At 34.8% G+C, this 17,395-nt stretch overlaps 2 protein-coding genes across 2 annotated transcripts; both read left to right on the plus strand.

Annotated features, from left to right (window-relative positions):
- The first annotated feature begins 428 nt into the window (after positions 1-428).
- LOC116303915 (ras-related protein Rab-22A) lies at positions 429-6,947 on the plus strand. The gene is made up of 7 exons (XM_031713538.2): positions 429-780; positions 931-1,010; positions 1,863-1,944; positions 3,099-3,170; positions 3,848-3,958; positions 5,484-5,589; positions 6,481-6,947. The coding sequence occupies exons 1-7, from the start codon at positions 721-723 to the stop codon at positions 6,600-6,602; spliced, it is 633 nt and encodes a 210-aa protein (XP_031569398.2). The 5' UTR covers positions 429-720; the 3' UTR covers positions 6,603-6,947.
- Positions 6,948-8,101: 1,154 nt separating this feature from the next.
- Positions 8,102-17,156, plus strand: LOC116303916 (ras-related protein Rab-22A). Its single transcript, XM_089034532.1, has 7 exons — positions 8,102-8,277; positions 8,423-8,502; positions 9,957-10,038; positions 10,937-11,008; positions 11,504-11,614; positions 12,614-12,719; positions 13,948-17,156. Exons 1-7 carry the CDS (start codon positions 8,218-8,220, stop codon positions 14,067-14,069), a joined length of 633 nt encoding a protein of 210 aa, XP_088890658.1. The 5' UTR covers positions 8,102-8,217; the 3' UTR covers positions 14,070-17,156.
- The last annotated feature ends 239 nt before the right edge of the window (positions 17,157-17,395 follow it).

A 17,395-nucleotide genomic window follows, 5' to 3' on the forward strand; every position in this document is an offset into this window, starting at 1 on the left:
TTATTCTGCTAACTCTCAAACCTTTTGCAAAAAATTATCGAAGTTGTTTTTTTGGATAACAGAATTATGCCCAAAAATACGTTATAGAGTTCCAGATTTTAAAAACATTGATGAATAAGGAAATCAATAAATAACATTTTAGTTCCAAAATTGAAAAAAAAATGAACATTTGAAATATAGCTTTTAAGTGTGACGTCACTCTTGGAAAAACGACTTCCGGTTTCAAAACCGAAAGCAGTCAAATAAAGATTTTTCTTACTTTTTATTCTTGACGGGATTTGTCGTCCAAAGTTCTAATTGTTTCAGATAGATTTTAAATCATTGAGAACATTTTTCGCTGAAGGTATTATTTAGCGGTTTTCGTCTGGAGTTTAACCCAGAGAGCTTGGGCTGGCTGTGGATTTATATTAATTTAAGATGGACCGACGTAATGGTCTAATGGACTTCAAACAGGAAGTAAATACAAAGGTTGTAGCAGTCAAATATAAAGCATCTGAAAGCTCTTCTGCATTAATTTGTCTCTGTCTGCATGTCAAGCACGTTAACAGCGTAAAAAACAAAAATGTTTTTACCGATGTGTTGGGGCTAAAGTTTCAAAAGCTTCGATGTTTTACGAGGTGTACCGGCCTTGCAACAAGTGAGCTCAACTTTGAAGAAAGTCTACACTAAGAAGTCTATAATCTTTGGTGGACACTGGGAAAGTCGAATTTAACTCTAAAGATGAGTTCCTACGGACCACCGGATGATTTCATGTGTGAAATCAAAATCTGTTTACTTGGAGTAAGTTGGATCTGGCAAAATGATGAAGCTTTAATCTACGTACAGCTCGGATTGATTTTTATGAAAAACTCTAAATATTTTTGCATCCTTTGTTCATAACCTTGCATTTTCGTTTGCTTATCTATTTTCTTTTATATTCTCTTTGCTTAGGCTGCTGGAGTAGGAAAATCATGCATTGCTACAAGATTTGTGTCAAATACGTTTGACGCATATTCTTTACCAACTGTTGGGTGAGTTTATTATGACTTTGCACTAACAAGCCACATGACTCTATTCCCCTCAAGACGAGCAGTTATGACAAAACAAACTCCAGAAATGAAAAGAGCACCTTGATATTAGTTAGGGAGGCAGAGTTTCAGCTCAACATGTTAACTATATGAGAAATGACATTTTTGAAACATAAATTGTATATTTTATAGGGAAATTACTGTTTGCATGCAAGCTCCTTATAAATTATGCATTCCATTTTAAATTAGATGCCATTTCTCCTATACTTAACATTATGAGCTGAAACTCTGCCTCCCTAACTAATGCTGAAGTGCTCTTTTTATTCTTCGTTATTTATTGACACACTACTTGTTTTAAGGAATGTAACCTGTTTGTGCAGATGTCCATTGAGCTATGTGCTAATCTCTCTGATCAGAGACTGTGAGATTGGAGGGGGAGGCTAGCTGTTGTGGGGTTTTATCCCTCTATGCTAAGAAATAAATGACAATTGGAGCCCCTAGCTTCCAACCTCACTCCCTCCCCCAAACACACATGTACTTATAAATTTTTGGTTGATCTTTTGTATTTATTTTGCAATTATTGTTCTTCATAGCTTTTCTGGGATAACGGTAGAAATGTTTAATATTTCTCAGAGGCTACAGTTTCATATCATAATTTCCCAGCTGGGTGAAGGGGAACTCCCCTATATTCACTATGCAGGTGTGTGCTGCCAAACAGGGTATGAATTTCAACGATTTTACTCTGGAACAGGGTCAGGGTTCAGAGGGCTCAGCAGCACATCTCTATACCCTAAATCCCCACCCCTTGGACATAATTTAAGGGTAATCATATTTTGTCTTTTATCGATTTATCAGGGCAGCTTTCATGTCAAGAATAATAATAGTTGAAAACCAGGAATATAAGCTTCATTTATGGGATACTGCAGGCCAAGAAAAGGTAATCCATGTACACACTTCCCCAACCATCCATCCATTTACTCACCTATCATTTCATTACATTTCTTCATCCATCTTATTAATAATATTGGGTGGAATGGGTGGCACAGTGGTTTAACCTTTCGCCTCTCACCACGTACTGTGGTCCTGGTTCAAGGTTCAGACTGGATCATAATGTGAATTGAGTTTGTTTGATGTGTTGTTCTCTCCTTTGCCAGTAGGGTTTTCTCCTGTTTCTTTGGTTTCCTCCCTCCATAAAAATCAACATGTGAGCTGAGCGTTGCGAGTGCGTGTGGAGGGAACCTCATGGAAGCGCCCCGTAGGAGGAGTGGTGGTTGTAAAATATGTTACTTTGTTTTTTTCATTCATCTTCCTATTCATCCATCCATTTCATCCATCCCATCCATCTTTTCATCCATTCACCAATCAATTGCTCCATCTGTTCATCTATCTACCCAATATTGCATGGCTGCATTTATGTGACTTAATTACTTTACTCTAATTTTAAGAATTGCCTGAAGAGAAAATATTATAAGTTGTAATAAACTTGTTTCATCTGAGTTTACAGTCAAACTATGAGAACAGTGAACTCCTAAGGCATGTCTGGAATGTTAACATCATGTTGTAAATGAATTCATTCTTGCATGCAAATTGTCAGAACACAATTGTTTAACATTCCAGACATATTTTAGGTGTTCACAGTTTTCTTAGTTTGCCTATAAATGCTTCCTTAAATATTTCTGAAATTGTTTTAGCCGAGACTTCAAAAGATTTTGTAATCATAGTAAGTTGTTTTTTTTTGTTATGTATAAATTCCTAACTAGTACATTTTTATACGTGGCGTACGTATAAAAGATTTCTAGTTAGGGATTTATATCTAGCGAAAACAACACTATGTTTTTTAAAATAAAACTGAGCTTTTGACCATCTTGGCCATCAAAGTATAATAATGTCAAGGATGTTTTTAACAGTTACTTTTTCCCTAAATTATGGCCAAGATGACTAAAAACTTGGTTTTATTTTTAAAATTACATTTAAATGTAGATGAAATGAGAATTCTTACAACTAATATGCTTGTGTGTGATGCAGACAGTATTAAACTGTGTCTGAGATGTTTATTTTTGTTTTGTTTATTATTTATTTATTTGTCATTAGTACATGAGTCTTGCTCCTCTCTACTACCGAAATGTTGCAGCTGCCATTCTGGTCTATGACATCACATCTGAAGTAAGATTTTTATGATCATATTGACATTGTTGCATTTTCAAAGATTATTGTGCATGGATGTCCAGTCACAGACAGACATTCCATCTGTAGGGACCAGTTTTTATATAGAAGGAGAAAGTGGCTCAAATGGGGGAGGATCATAATTATTTTTCATGCAAGCTGAAAGAAAGGGTCACAATATCATGGGGAGCCAGTGATTTTTCTGCAATAGGTAAAGGAGGACCTCTTAAAAAAAATATGCAAATCAAGGTAAAATGCACTAGAGGATGGATGGTGATGGTAATGGTGGTGGTGGTGGTGGTGGTGGTGGTGGTGGTGATGATGCTGATGCTGATGCTGATGCTGATGCAATTGCTGATACTGATGGTGATGGTGATTGTGATGGAGATGGTGATGGTGATGGTGATGGTGATGGTGATGGTGATGGTGATGGTGATGGTGATGGTGATGATGATGGTGATGATGGTGATGGCAATGGTGATGGTGATGGTGATGTTGATAGTGATGTCAATGATGGTGATGATATTGATGATGGTGATAGTGATGATAATGATAAAGATGGTGATATTGATGATGATGATGATAATGATATTGATGCCAATGGTAATAAGTACCCTGTTGTCAGTGCATCCCATCCATCTAGTCGTTAACAAAAAGCTTATCCTTCTTCTCTACAGAGAAGTTTTTTTGCTATAGAAGAATGGAGACGGCAGTTGCAGCGATATGGACCACCACATGTCGTCATTGCAATTGCTGGAAATAAATGTGACAAAGACGATGAACGTGAGGTGAGTCTTCAAGATTTGAAATTAGAAGTCAATTTATTCAAGGCAACAAGTACAGGGCTCAAAATAGGGGCCTGCCAATGGCCAAATGACAGGACAAATTTCAGGTTTGCCAGGCAAAAATAAGAATGCACTGCCAAATGAATAATAAAATGACATGCACAATTTACTGGAATGACCTCCTTTTACCATGCTCCTTTACTATGGCAGGCTAATAAAAATTCCTATTTTGAGCCCTGAAAGTAGTGATAATTCTGCACCATCTTTACTGCCAAGAAAACATGCAAGTTCAATTAACATTAACATTAATTGATTAATTAATTAAGTAATGATGCTGTTTAGAACGATAGCACCCAACAGCAAGGCATGCGCAGTCAAGATTTCTATAATTGGCTTAAGTAATTATATCCAAGCTCTCTGATTGGCCGAAAAAAATAGTCATTGTATTTTTTACGGAATAACGCTGAAATATTAGTACCGAATTGTCATTCCATTTACCAAAGATACATCGGAACTATTGTCCGAATTTTTTTTAGACCAATCATATTTGGGAAACACTCGGAAATCTATTTTGTGATGTTCCCCACATACAATTTGTTCCAAACTCGCCTATGTTATCAATCATTGTTCAACAAGTCTGCTCGCCAAATTACGGCAACTATACCGGACTCGTATAAGAACAAGAACGAAAATAAGTTTGAATTTGGTGCTTTTCGAATTTAAGGCAATAAGATTGAAAAATATGATGTAATTAACACTGCCGTAATCCAAATCGTAAACGGCTGCCCATGCCGCAGGCCTATTGTTCTCGCTATCGTTCTAAATGGCATCGTTACTTAACATCAAGAATCCTATTTTTTGTGGTTCGTTGGCTCACTTTTTGTGATGCAATGACAGGCTCACTTGAGTCAGTACTGCAAATTTGTAACTAAAATTTCAGTCATTTTGTCTCCACAATCTACGTGCTGCACAAATTCACCTTGTTTCTGCAAGGGAAGAACTTAATAGCCAGTGGCTAACAGACCTGTGGCCCTGATTCCATGATCGAATTGAAACTTAGAAGTTGCTTTTTGTGGAGGTAAACCGGAGAACCGGAAAACCCTCAAAGCACAGGAGAGAATTGAATGAACAACTCTACTCACATGACACTGAGCTGAGCTCAATGGGACTTGAACCAGGGCAACAGTGATGAGAATGCTATTCCACCTGTGCTTCCAAAACCAGTTTTATTTCTTGCAACCTGTTACAGGCTTGGGACATAATTTTGTCATGACGTTGATAATTTAGCATAAGAAGCATATCATGTCACATGAAGGAATTAATTATTCCTTGCGACCTTCTCTTGTGTATTGTGTTGCCATGTGAGTTGTCTCTTGGTGGCCCCAGTTATAGTATTTGCACTGTGAGAGTCCTCTGATCCTTATGCTCTGATCCTGCTTTTCCTGGAGAGTTGAGGCCAGAGTAGGCTGCTTCACATCTGTGACGCAGGCTAAAGCCAGAGCATTCAATCTCAATTTTGATTTTATAGGTTCTTACAGTAAATGCCCAAGAATATGCAAGCAGTTTTGATGCCATCTTTGCAGAAACAAGTGCTAAAACGTCCAGAAATGTGAACTTCATTTTTGAAGAGCTTTGTACGTACTTGATTGATATGGATAATTGATGAATGATGATGTTGAATGATGATGGAAATGAATAGTGATGAAGATGAATGATGATGAATTTTTAAGATGATTGATGATGAAGATGAATGATGATGAAGATGAATGATGATGAAGATGAATGATGATGAAGATGATTGATGATGAAGATGAATGATGATGAATTTTTAAGATGATTGATGATGAAGATAATTGATGATGAAGATGAAGATAAATGATGATGAATGATGATGAAGATGAATGATGATGAGGATGATTGATGATGAAGATGATTGATGATGAAGATGAATGATGATGAAGATGAATGATGATGATGAAGATGAATGATGATGAAGATGAATGATGATGAAGATGAATGATGATTAAGATGAATGATGAATGATGATAAAGATGAAGATAAATGATGATGAACGATGATGAAGATGAATGATGATGAAGATGATTGATGATGAAGATGATTGATGATGAAGATGAATGATGATGAAGATGAATGATGATGAAGATGATCTTGATGATGAAGATGATTGATGATGAAGATGATTGATGATGATGATGATGAAGATGAATGATGATGAAGATGAATGATGATGAAGATGATTGATGAAGATGATTGATGAAGATGAACGATGATGAAGATGAATGATGAAGATGATTGATGATGAAGATGATTGATGATGAAGATGAATGATGATGAAGATGATTATTGATGAAGATGTTCAATGATTGAGATGATTGATGATGAAGATGAATGATGATGAAGATGAATGATGATGAAGATGATTAATGATGAAGATGATCAATGATTGAGATGATTGATGAGGGAGATGATTGTGATGATACTTATGCTAATTTTTGCTCCTATAGGTAAAAAGCTTACCCAGGACAAACTGATACAGCCTTACAGCACACTCAATCAATTAAACGTAGAAAACGCCCCGGTAACAAAGAGTTGTTGCTTTTCCACTAGACGAGAAACACACACATAGCTAATAGATAATAAGTTATTACTCTTAAAGTCATTCAAATACTTAAAAAATAAAATAAATTATTCGTCCGTTCCGTAATTCAGCAAGAAGCGGAAAGAGATGAAAGAACGGTATTAGTTTTTAACTGAGGCTATAATAAGGCTATAATACAAAAAAGCTCTTGAGGACAATGTCTGCAAAATTTGCCTTTTGTAAATAGTATTGTCAAGGTTTGTAAATAGTTTTTAAACAATAAGTCCTATGTTATATATACTCTCAACTGCCTATAGTCTAGTTTTTTCATTTTATTTTATCTTTGATTTTGATGTGAGGAAATAACAAAATAAATTGATAAATCCCGTTTTATTGTTTGCAAAGCTGGTTGTTCGTGCGCGTATAGCGCGTCACTTCCTTGCTTCGTTCATACAACACGGTTTCTGACCAATCAGATCGCGCGTATAACGAAGTGACCATACAAACCCTCGTAAAACGAGGATGGTTTATTGATATACTCTAGGAAATGATACGTGGTTTGAAATCGAAAACTATTACGCCCACGGCGGTTAGGAGGATATCCTAGCTGGTGCCGTGCACTCTCTCGAGATGCATGACGATACGCAGCTTGATAATGAGAGCTTCGCACATTGATGAATATTACGTAGATGTTATGGAAAATACCACTAAATGGTCGGCGCAGCAGAAAGGGCACCCTATAAGGGACAGAACCAGTCATGGCGTCAACTATGTCGTCCTCCCCCCACAACCACGGGATTTACCATCCAAGGAAGCAGTGCATCTTACAATAATGGGCATAGAACTACTACGCGTTGTCGTTCGAATTGCCATCCAGAAATCTATTGGACAATCCATTCCACCTATACCAGACTGTATAACACGCTATAGCTACAGTACTACCACCTCCAGGGGAGATAGAGATGGAGTAGGAGAAGAGTTATTTAACTACCATTGTTACGGAAGGTACGTTTTAAATGGAGTGTGTTGGGGGGAGGGGGCTTAAGCTTAAGAGGGGAGAGGGTCATCAGTAAGAATATATATTTTTGTAGCAGGTCAAGATTTTTTATTTGGACGAAAAATGTTTTCTTGTTGACTTCAAAAGGAGAGTCATGCATTTCCCATGCATTTTTCTTTTACTCCGACGAAGGACTAGCGTCCGAAACGTCAGTACGTTTTTTCATCTTTTCACGGTGTATAATTTACCTTTTCATCATTACTGTTTCATTAGAAACACCGACGCAGCTCACACTACTTTCTAGCTAGTTATATCTTCTGAGTAAAGGAGGTGGATGCAAAATTTTTAGGAATTTTAATGCAAATCCCCCAGAAGTCCTCCCCCAATAAAAAAAACTTGCCTTCCTTAATAAGACTTTATTTATAAATGTATCAGAATTCCCCCATTTTTCTCCCGCCCCCTAAGAATTCCCACAATGCATATTTTTAGACTAGTCCCAGTGTATCCTTTTAGCGCGGCAGCGTGAGGAACGCCTGTTCAAATTGTGCTTATTCCTGATTTCAGCAAAAACCGCTCAAAAAGCTAAGAGATTTTTGAAAACAGGAATCATGGAACAATTGGATTTTTAACGATTATATGAACCCCTAGTGTCGTAGAAATTTCATTATGAGTTCTTATGGATCACAAGGAGACTCGATCCGGGAACTCAAAGTCTGTCTTTTAGGGGTAAAGATTAATTATTTCCTAAGTGTTCCTTATTCTATTGTTGTTCTTTCTTATTTGATTTACAGTAAGCTTGTTATATATCTATAGAATGGGAAGTTTTTAGATTATGACTGACAAATTCTGTTTTTCTTTTGTTATTTTGAAGGATGCTGGTGTAGGAAAATCTTGTCTCGTTCATAGATTTGTTTCAGATACGTTCAATGCTGCTTCTCCACCAACCATTGGGTAAGTTGACCACTAATAATTTGATTTAAGCTTATTATTTAACTATTTTATTCCGTAAATTTAACGAATTTAACTACGAGATTAACCAGCACTCAACTTTATAAGCTTTACTTGATTGTTATCAACTGTTGGTGCGAATTATATTTATCGCTGTAAATAGAAATTACAGTCAAGGTTAGTATTTCCCCAAAACTCCCATTTATTCAAATATGTTATCATCTTAGTTATATGATCTAACTTTCTTTCTTATGAAATTCTTTGCTATCTTGTTTTCAAACCTCTTTTTCATCGTTGTCTTTCGAAAAACCTGCATTTCTTATTTCCTTATTACGGTTTTACAAGTAGTTAAGTTAAGCTGAAGCTTGAGAAAGATGTTGAAATAACTTACATATTTAATTTCTGTGTTATTAATAGCTTAAGTATTGTTGTTAAAATTGGCTGAAAAGCTCTTGGGTTCTTCAGCAAACCTATTGTATATATATTCTTTGTTACTGTAGCTTCATTCTATTGTATTACTTCCAAGCATTATAGTACATTTAAGAAGAACAAAACTATTTGTATTAGCTCCAGCTTGGCAAAATGTTTCTTCATTATTTCCTACCACATTATTTCCTGGAGTAAGATGGTTTTTTATGTTCTTTGTCAGTGACAATAAGCTTATTCTATTCCATATACATTGATCTGAAATGGGAAAGCATTATTTTATGCACAAGTTTATGGATAAATATTATATATGGCTTTCAGTTTTCTATTTCAATCAGAAATGCTGAAAAGATACATTATATTATGTGAATAATTTTTAAAAAATATTTACAACATATTTCCTTTTGTGGGAAAACCTCATCTCTTTATTCATAAAGTAAATAAATAAAATTGTTTTTTAAGTAATGTTTAATAAACGAGCAGGAGTGTTTTATCGGGTATAAAACACGAGGCGCAGCCGAGTGGTTTTAGACCCGATAAAACATGATCTGCGAGATTATTGAACGGCTTAGAAAACTTATGATGTTTGTTCTCATTGTGTACCGATTTTTTTACGAAATGAACCAAGTTTGATAGAGAAAATCCAAGTTAAAGTTTATGCAAATGAAGACGAATCTTTATCCGATTTAAAATCACCTTCATGGTCATGATTTCTATTGTGTTTTCTTCATGAATTATTAATGAGTTTTCTAAAAATATATAAGAACATTCAGAATAGGGTTATTAATTTATATCATATCATTACTGCATGCTTTATTACTGAACGGAGCATGGAAGAAGCTGTTTTTTTTGTTGATTAGTATAGACCCTAATTCCATTGTTTTCTTTTGTATCTACTTGACTATTACAAGTTGACCAACATCTTTAATTTCACAGGTTAAATGCCTTCACTCTGATTATAGAGAACTAATAACACTAAATATTATTATTTATTAATAATTGTTATTAATATTTATATTACAATATTCCAGGGCAGCGTTTATGACCAAGATGATGATAATTGATGAAAATGCATTCAAATTTAATATTTGGGATACTGCAGGACAAGAAAGGGTATCTATACTGTATAATATATATCAATAATAATGATAATAATAATAATAATAATAATAATAATACCTCTTGCCAATTGCTAGCCCTTGCTGTCGCCTTGCGGCGTTGTCGGCACCTACCCTCCATATTGAAAAGCGACAAGTTAATAATAATAATAATAATGATAATAGTTATAAAGATGTTCTTATATAGAGCAGCCTCATATGATCTCGGCACGCTTTACAAGAAATAGAAACAAAGGAAATTAAATAGACAGAAAAACAGAAACAAAAAATTAAAATTGAAAAAAAAATATATATATATGTTATTTACCGGCCAGGAGGTCTGGATAGGGAAAAACTGTGCACGAGGTCTTGAATATACATACTGAGGCTGTTAGCCGAGGTCTGCTTTCAAGACCGAGGGCACAGTTTTTCCCTATCTGAACCAACTATAGGATCGTAAATAACTTATTTATTTTTTGTTGTTTAGCGGCAAAGGATACCGCCCGCTCAAACAGCCAATCAGAATGCACAATTTTTTAGGATACCAGACCAGAAAAAAAAGATTATATATATATTATATAGACCTTTCATTTTTTTTCCAAAAATGGTTTATTTCCTCTCATTTACCTTTCCACTTGTCTTCCAATTTTTGTTTTGTTATTTAGCATTCCATTATTTTCATGTACGCACTTGAATGACATAAGCATTACATCAGGATACCAGACCACAGGCAGAGATAGAAAATACCACCTCTCGCGCAGACAATCAGAACCCACAATTTTTAGTATACCAGACTGGAGATTTAAAAAATTTACTTCTAAAAAAGTTGATACATAAAATTACATACTATTAGTTTATCTTGTTTTAATTCTATTGTTACATTAACGGCGACAATTTGTTTGTTATATTTTCAGTTTAAAAGTCTTGCTCCTCTGTATTACCGAGATGCGGCAGCTGCTATCCTGGTTTATGACATTACTTCTGATGTACGTTAAGGTCTTCTTTTTTTGTCATTTATTCTTTTGCTCTTTTTAAAGACCACTTTACCTTGGGAGTGAAGTTTTCCCATTTCAGGCCACATGTCATTCCCTAGAGTATTATTTCTTTGTTTAACAGTTACACAGGATCCGACAAGACTCATGAATATAGATACAACTCAAAAAGAGAATCTTATTTTCAAGAGAGTGACATGTTTAGTAAGAAAACTAGTCGTAAAAGACAATGTTTCGCTATCATCTTGACAACATCATCAGGTCTAATGAAAACTGTAAACTCTACTATATGTAAATATAGCTAAAGTAAGTGTGAAAGTTCAATGAATAACAATGAAATAGAATAAATCAAGTGGAAAAATGACATGTGTTTTGAAATAAAAACAAAAAACATAACACCCAAAGTAAAGAGGTCTATTTTATGAGAAGCCATATTAATATATAAGTCATATTAATATATAAATATATTATATATTAACTCTTAAACAGCCTACTTTTCATGCATTACGGCCCTGGATCAGAGAACTACAGCGATATGGACCACCAGATATTGTCATAGCAATTGCTGGAAATAAATGTGATAAAGCTGAACAAAGAGAAGTAAGTTCTCATGAAAGATCATAATGCATTATAAAATAACTGTTATAAATCTCACGTTCTGATTGGTTGGGAGTGTGTGCTTTATGAGAGCACATAGCACACAGCATGCAGAGTGTGCACACCTTCAGTTGCGTCATTCCTATCTAAAATAACAGTTTTTGTAGTTTGATTTTATGTATAAAAAGGAACTTGCTTACTGTGCTGTGAAGCTATAAAGCACTTGTGGATTGACAGAGCACAGAGATAAGTGTTGAGAAGCACTTTGCTTCATGTTCTGCTTCTCGTAACATTTCTCTCATTGTCTACAAGCTTTTTTTATTTCTTCATTTGTTTCTATGGACTTTAATGAAAGGGGTTAAGATAACTGCTGGTCAGTAGACAATGTCCAGTCAGAATTTTAACTTGTCTGGTCAAATCTTTGCCTTGCTGGTCATTTTTACCAGTAAGGTTGAGCTACAGGGTATCTGACGGCAAAAAAATTGAAATTGTGCAGAATTTTAGGCCAAATTATGCGTCAAAAATGGCTGATTATGCGGCAAATTACCCAAATGTTTCTCATATGTTTACATATATTTTTTGCTAGAAATGACATGAAATTACAGCGAAGTGGGAGTGGATGAGTGGGTGTTGTTAAATCATTGGTGGTTTGTCAGCCAAGTGCTGATCAAGTGTTGATTGTGCGTCGACCAATTGTTGACTGACATGTGTCGGTTGGTCGTAAAGTACACAGTGGCAGATCCAGGGAATTTAGCAGGGGGGTGACAATTACAAAAGTTTTACCAGGAATACGAGGAAAAGGGGGGTGGCTTACTAAGGATATACTGCGAAATTTAAGCAAAAGAGGGGTGGCTAGCCACTCACTTAACCACCCGTGGATCTGCCTCTGAGTACATGGTAACCCCTTGACTCAACTCTGCTACCCCAAGGTTTGGTTTAATAAAATGAGAATCCAGGCCAAAATAGATCATTAATGTTGATCATATGAATTTCTCATTAAAGGTGTCAACACACGAAGCTCAAGAGTTCGCAAACAGTGTTGATGCTATATTCGCAGAAACTAGTGCTCTCACCTCACTCAATGTGCATTTCCTTTTTGAAGAATTATGTAAGTTTAGTTTTTTGCAGTGTTTATCCTTTGAAATTTTATTTGCTTGTACAAGATATACATATATTTATTAGATATTTACCTCAGTATACATGCTCATTGATCCAAAACTGTGCTCTCCTCCTCTGCATGCTTACATTCAAGCCATCTTAATTGCAAAGAAATGCAAGAAGACTGAATTAAAATTGACAGCATATTTTTTCTTTGTATTAAATTCATGTATTAAGGAATAGAAATATTTTCTAAATATTTCTTAATTTCTTTTATCAGGGTTCGTGCTACATCTCAAACAAAAAATTCGAGGACTTTTCAAGGACTTTTCAAGGCTCAAAATTACGATTTTCAAGGACCATTTTGTTTGTGAATTTGTTTCTTTAAAGTTTATAGAGACAAAAAACACATTATTTCAACATCGACTTAAGATAATGCTTGATGTTATTGGAGCTATAAGAACGCTACAATCGAAAAATGTTATGATTTCAAGGAGAATTCCAGGAGTATCCAGCAACTTTGCTATTTTCAAGGGCTTTTCAAGTGCATTTGAAAATGTTTTTTCAATTCCAGGGCTTTTCAAGGATTTCAAGGAGTAGCATGAACCCTGTTTTATCTATTTTGTTAATCACTCCTTTTGCTAGTCATGGGATTAGAAGTGTAAAGCTCCCCCACTTCTTTAGGATACTTTCAAATTCCCTGTTGCATTTTTTATTTCATTCTTCTGCCACTGTTAAAGTGCCTATCACTCTTCTGACAATATTCACAGTATTGATTCTACATGGGGTAAGATGTGGAAAAGCCCAAAAAATCTTAATGGTTTGAGTGCAGCTTCTTGAAGTTTTAAAGGTTTTTCCATGCCATATGCTAATGTTGTGACGTATGAGGAGTAATCATTTAATATACAAAACATTACTGGCACAGATAAATAAAATTTGAAATACGTCATTGTTTTCCACATTACTCTCATAGAAATTATTGCAAGTTGGTTTCCACATAAAAGCTGGTGTTTCGAATTACAAGGAACAACAAATAACCATAAATGCCTCCTCATACATGACAGCATTAGCATATGGCATGGAAAAGCCTTTCTTCAGGAAGCTGCACTCAAACTATGAATTTTTTTGGGTTATTCAACATCTTACCTCATGTAGAATCAATACTGTGAATATTGTCACAAGGGTGATCGACACTTTAAATATTTTTGTTGACATTTATGATACTCTACCTTTTGTAGGTAAAAAGCTACCACAAGAAAAGATTGTTTCACCATATGGTACTGCCAGTAGGAACCAAAACACACAGAGTAGAATAAGACCTGACCAGGCACCTGCAAAGAGAAACTGTGGCTGTTCTTAAAGTGTACATGAACCCTTCGACAATATTTGCAGTACTAATTCTATATAAAGTAAATAGTTGAATGGTAAAATATTTCTTGATTTGAGTGATGCGTCTCTAAGTTATGAAGGTTTATACTTCCAATATGCTAATAAGTGTGACGTCTATTAAGGCTTAATTAAATAATATACAAAATTAAACTGGTTCATAGAAAGAGTATCTAAAAAGCATCATTATTTTACTCATGGTTTACATGAAAGCTATTTTAAATTTGTATTTTCAAAATGGCCAGCATTTAGTATTACTAGTTAAGACAAAAACACTCAAATACCTTACCTGACGTCACCATCATTAACATATTGGAAGTATAAACCTTCATAACTTAAAGACGCATCACTCAAATCGAGAAATATTTTACCAATCAACTATTTACTTTATGCAGAACCAGTACTGAAAGTGTTGTCAAAGAGGTTAGTTGCACTTTAAGAATAGCAGCACTTTCTTTATATTCACATATATATACCTCTTTACCTTAGCTGTAATGTTAACCCATTTCAGACCATGTGTCATTCCCTAGAGTATCATTTCTTTGTTTAACAGTTGTGCATGAAAAGGTACATGAATATGAATACAATTCGAGCAAAGAATCTTATTCTTGAGAGAATGACACATCTGAGATGGAAAACATTATATCCAATGTAACAAGGTTTATTTTCCAATCCCCCTATTGCATTTTGAGATGTTCAAACGTTTTACGCCTTTGGGAGATGCAAGATAAATAGTCCTTCAAAAGGAGCTACAATTCACTGCCATTTTCATAAACATGCAAACTCAGTAGCTGCGAGCTGCACGATGAAATTCGGTTTTTCTCTGCTGTCAATCAAAACTAATCAGTCAATACCTTTCATATTTTTGACTGGGGGTAGCGAAAAAATAAATTTCAGCGTGCAGCTTGCAGCTATCGAGTTTGCATGTTTATGAAAATGACGGTAAAAGAATTTTCGGAAGTGGTTTAAAGATGTATTAAGCAAAATTATTTCAACATTGAAGGCTTTCTTTTAAATATTGAAAACCGCATTCAATTCATTTGCAACTCAAGTTATTTACTACACAGGGCACTTGCACAAAAACAACTAGATGGCAAGCTTGAAATTTCTGCCATTTGGTGGTTGGTGATCACAACTTTACCTTACTAATACATATAAGACTACATGAAATGACACCATTCCGTAATAGAGTTTAATGTTAGGTTTTTGGCAGTGCATTGTGAGACTGTCTTAGGGGGGCATATTTCCAATATGATGTCTATTTCGTCCCCTAAAACAGTACTCTTCCACGATGCACTGCAAGGTCAACTAGAGTCAGTATTTTCCTTAACCATGGAATGGCTTCCTAATAGCTAAATAGTTGCTAGAAATGGACTGTTACAATGAATTTTTGACTTCATTCCCCCTTTCGAAGAGGACCTCAGGAGGGAGAATTTACCCCTGACAGGGCCTTGCTGTCCATAATATTGATAAGATCAGTCTGTCAATCATTGGTTGTTCATGGCTCCTGTCACAGTTCCAAGGCCAAGTGGCTTCTCAGAATTTACCCCTAACAAGGCCTCTTAAACATGTGTGTGTCAAGCATGCACAAAACTGACTTTAACGACACAGTAGGTATTCTTATATGACAATTTAGGAGAGTAGCACAGATTATTAGGGGTTTTCACTTATTATGAGATAGAGCGATCTTACTTGACCCATGAAACAAAGTCCTATAAATAGTAATTCTATCTCATAAACCGTAACCTTTATGAGATAGAATTTAAGTCAAACTTCACCTTATAGGTAAGTCTCGTTTAACTAAACAACTAAAACAAAAGAAAACAATCATTGGAATTAGTGTCTTCTACTACTGAGCATTAAGTCGACTATCCTTTCACAAGCGAAGTAAAATCACAATACTTTCATCACTACCCTTAAAATCTTTTTTGATATTACTTTTATTAATAGATATCAAATATATATTATGTCATATATAATTTCTTGCCCTCTAGATTATAGATCTTTGCACACTATAACTTGATTAATATTATCATTATTTAGCTACTTATAAAATTTTAAAAATGAAAACTCCACTCATGGGATAAGGATGTGAGGATTGAGTCAAAACCTTACCACCAAGAAAGCACTATTATAAAATATATATACGCTCCTCAGACCTCCCCTCCCCCCATGAAAGTTCCTGCTACCCCCTCCCTCCCCCCCCACATAATGGTGAAGACGGAAATATACTGGAGCTACATATACAATATTATTATATGTAATAGAACTACATGCTGTCCAATTTGGAAGTAATTGGATGAAAAAAATTCCGAGGACTGACAAAATTGGAAGAGGTCGATAGGCCGAATCTAATTTGGCAGTCAGAGGAATCTTTTGAATTCAATTATTTCCAAATTGGACAGACATATAGTCCTATTGCAGATGAATATTATATCATCCCAAACTATACTAGACTGATTCCATAAGTCATAGTTTTCCCTCGAAAGAATGCAAATGGAAACCATCCCAATTAATCTTTATAATTTATGGACAGGAAAGAGAATTTGAAAATAATACAATAGTTGCTTATATGGGATTATAGAGTGACGATACAATTATGATAATTATGGCTTTTTCAGAATTTTTTTAATATTAGGTATTAAAATATTTCAAACAAATTATTGTTTAAGAAGTTTTTGCTGCTAGTTATTAAAGATCTGATATATGTTTCTTCAAGCAAATTTTTCTCAACTTATCAATAATATTGGCCTAACTTATCTTTCAAGAAAAACTTTTTCTTCTGTTGCACGGCTCCCGAAAGTCTATTTTTCCATGCAACAATATATACTAAACACTATAGGGTTTTCTTTGTCCTAATTTATTTCAACTTCATTCTTATCTTCTATTTTGGTAATGTATTTGTTATCATTACTATTCAGACTGTTTAGGTATGTACTCCATGTAATTTAGTTTCATGTGTAAATAGATATTTAGACCCCCTCGTGAGTTTTTGCTCTTGGGGTGAATATGTGATTATATGTTTAAATGAAAATAAATTTTCTCAGAAAAATTTCTGTTATTTGGTCTGCATATCTTTCATTACAGAATGTGGAAGGGTATTTACGGGATCCAGTAAATAAACAGATAAAACATAGCACAGGATCCATGAAACTAGAAAACAAATGTTATGTACATGTGATTCAGGATATTGGCATCGGCCGTGACTCGACAAATTACCACATTCAATGTTCGGGATACAAGATTTTGCTTTCTGATTTTCAGGGGAAACGTGAAAACAATAAGCAAAACAAAAAGTCA

Source organism: Actinia tenebrosa, unplaced genomic scaffold (genome assembly GCF_029948245.1).
Source record: "Actinia tenebrosa isolate PJP-AT-01 unplaced genomic scaffold, QUT_ActTen_1.0 PGA_scaffold2__45_contigs__length_23673736, whole genome shotgun sequence".
Lineage (NCBI taxonomy): Eukaryota > Metazoa > Cnidaria > Anthozoa > Actiniaria > Actiniidae > Actinia > Actinia tenebrosa.

Excerpts from the sequence above, each read along its gene's own strand:
- LOC116303916 (XM_089034532.1), top strand. The coding sequence starts at position 8,218 with ATGAGTTCTTATGGATCACAAGGAGACTCGATCCGGGAACTCAAAGTC. Across the intron at positions 11,009-11,503 it reads TTTATGACATTACTTCTGAT|CCTACTTTTCATGCATTACG; the intron begins GTACGTTAAGGT and ends ACTCTTAAACAG. Across the intron at positions 11,615-12,613 it reads ATAAAGCTGAACAAAGAGAA|GTGTCAACACACGAAGCTCA; the intron begins GTAAGTTCTCAT and ends TTCTCATTAAAG.
- LOC116303915 (XM_031713538.2), top strand. The coding sequence starts at position 721 with ATGAGTTCCTACGGACCACCGGATGATTTCATGTGTGAAATCAAAATC. Across the intron at positions 781-930 it reads TCAAAATCTGTTTACTTGGA|GCTGCTGGAGTAGGAAAATC; the intron begins GTAAGTTGGATC and ends CTCTTTGCTTAG. Across the intron at positions 5,590-6,480 it reads CTTCATTTTTGAAGAGCTTT|GTAAAAAGCTTACCCAGGAC; the intron begins GTACGTACTTGA and ends TTGCTCCTATAG.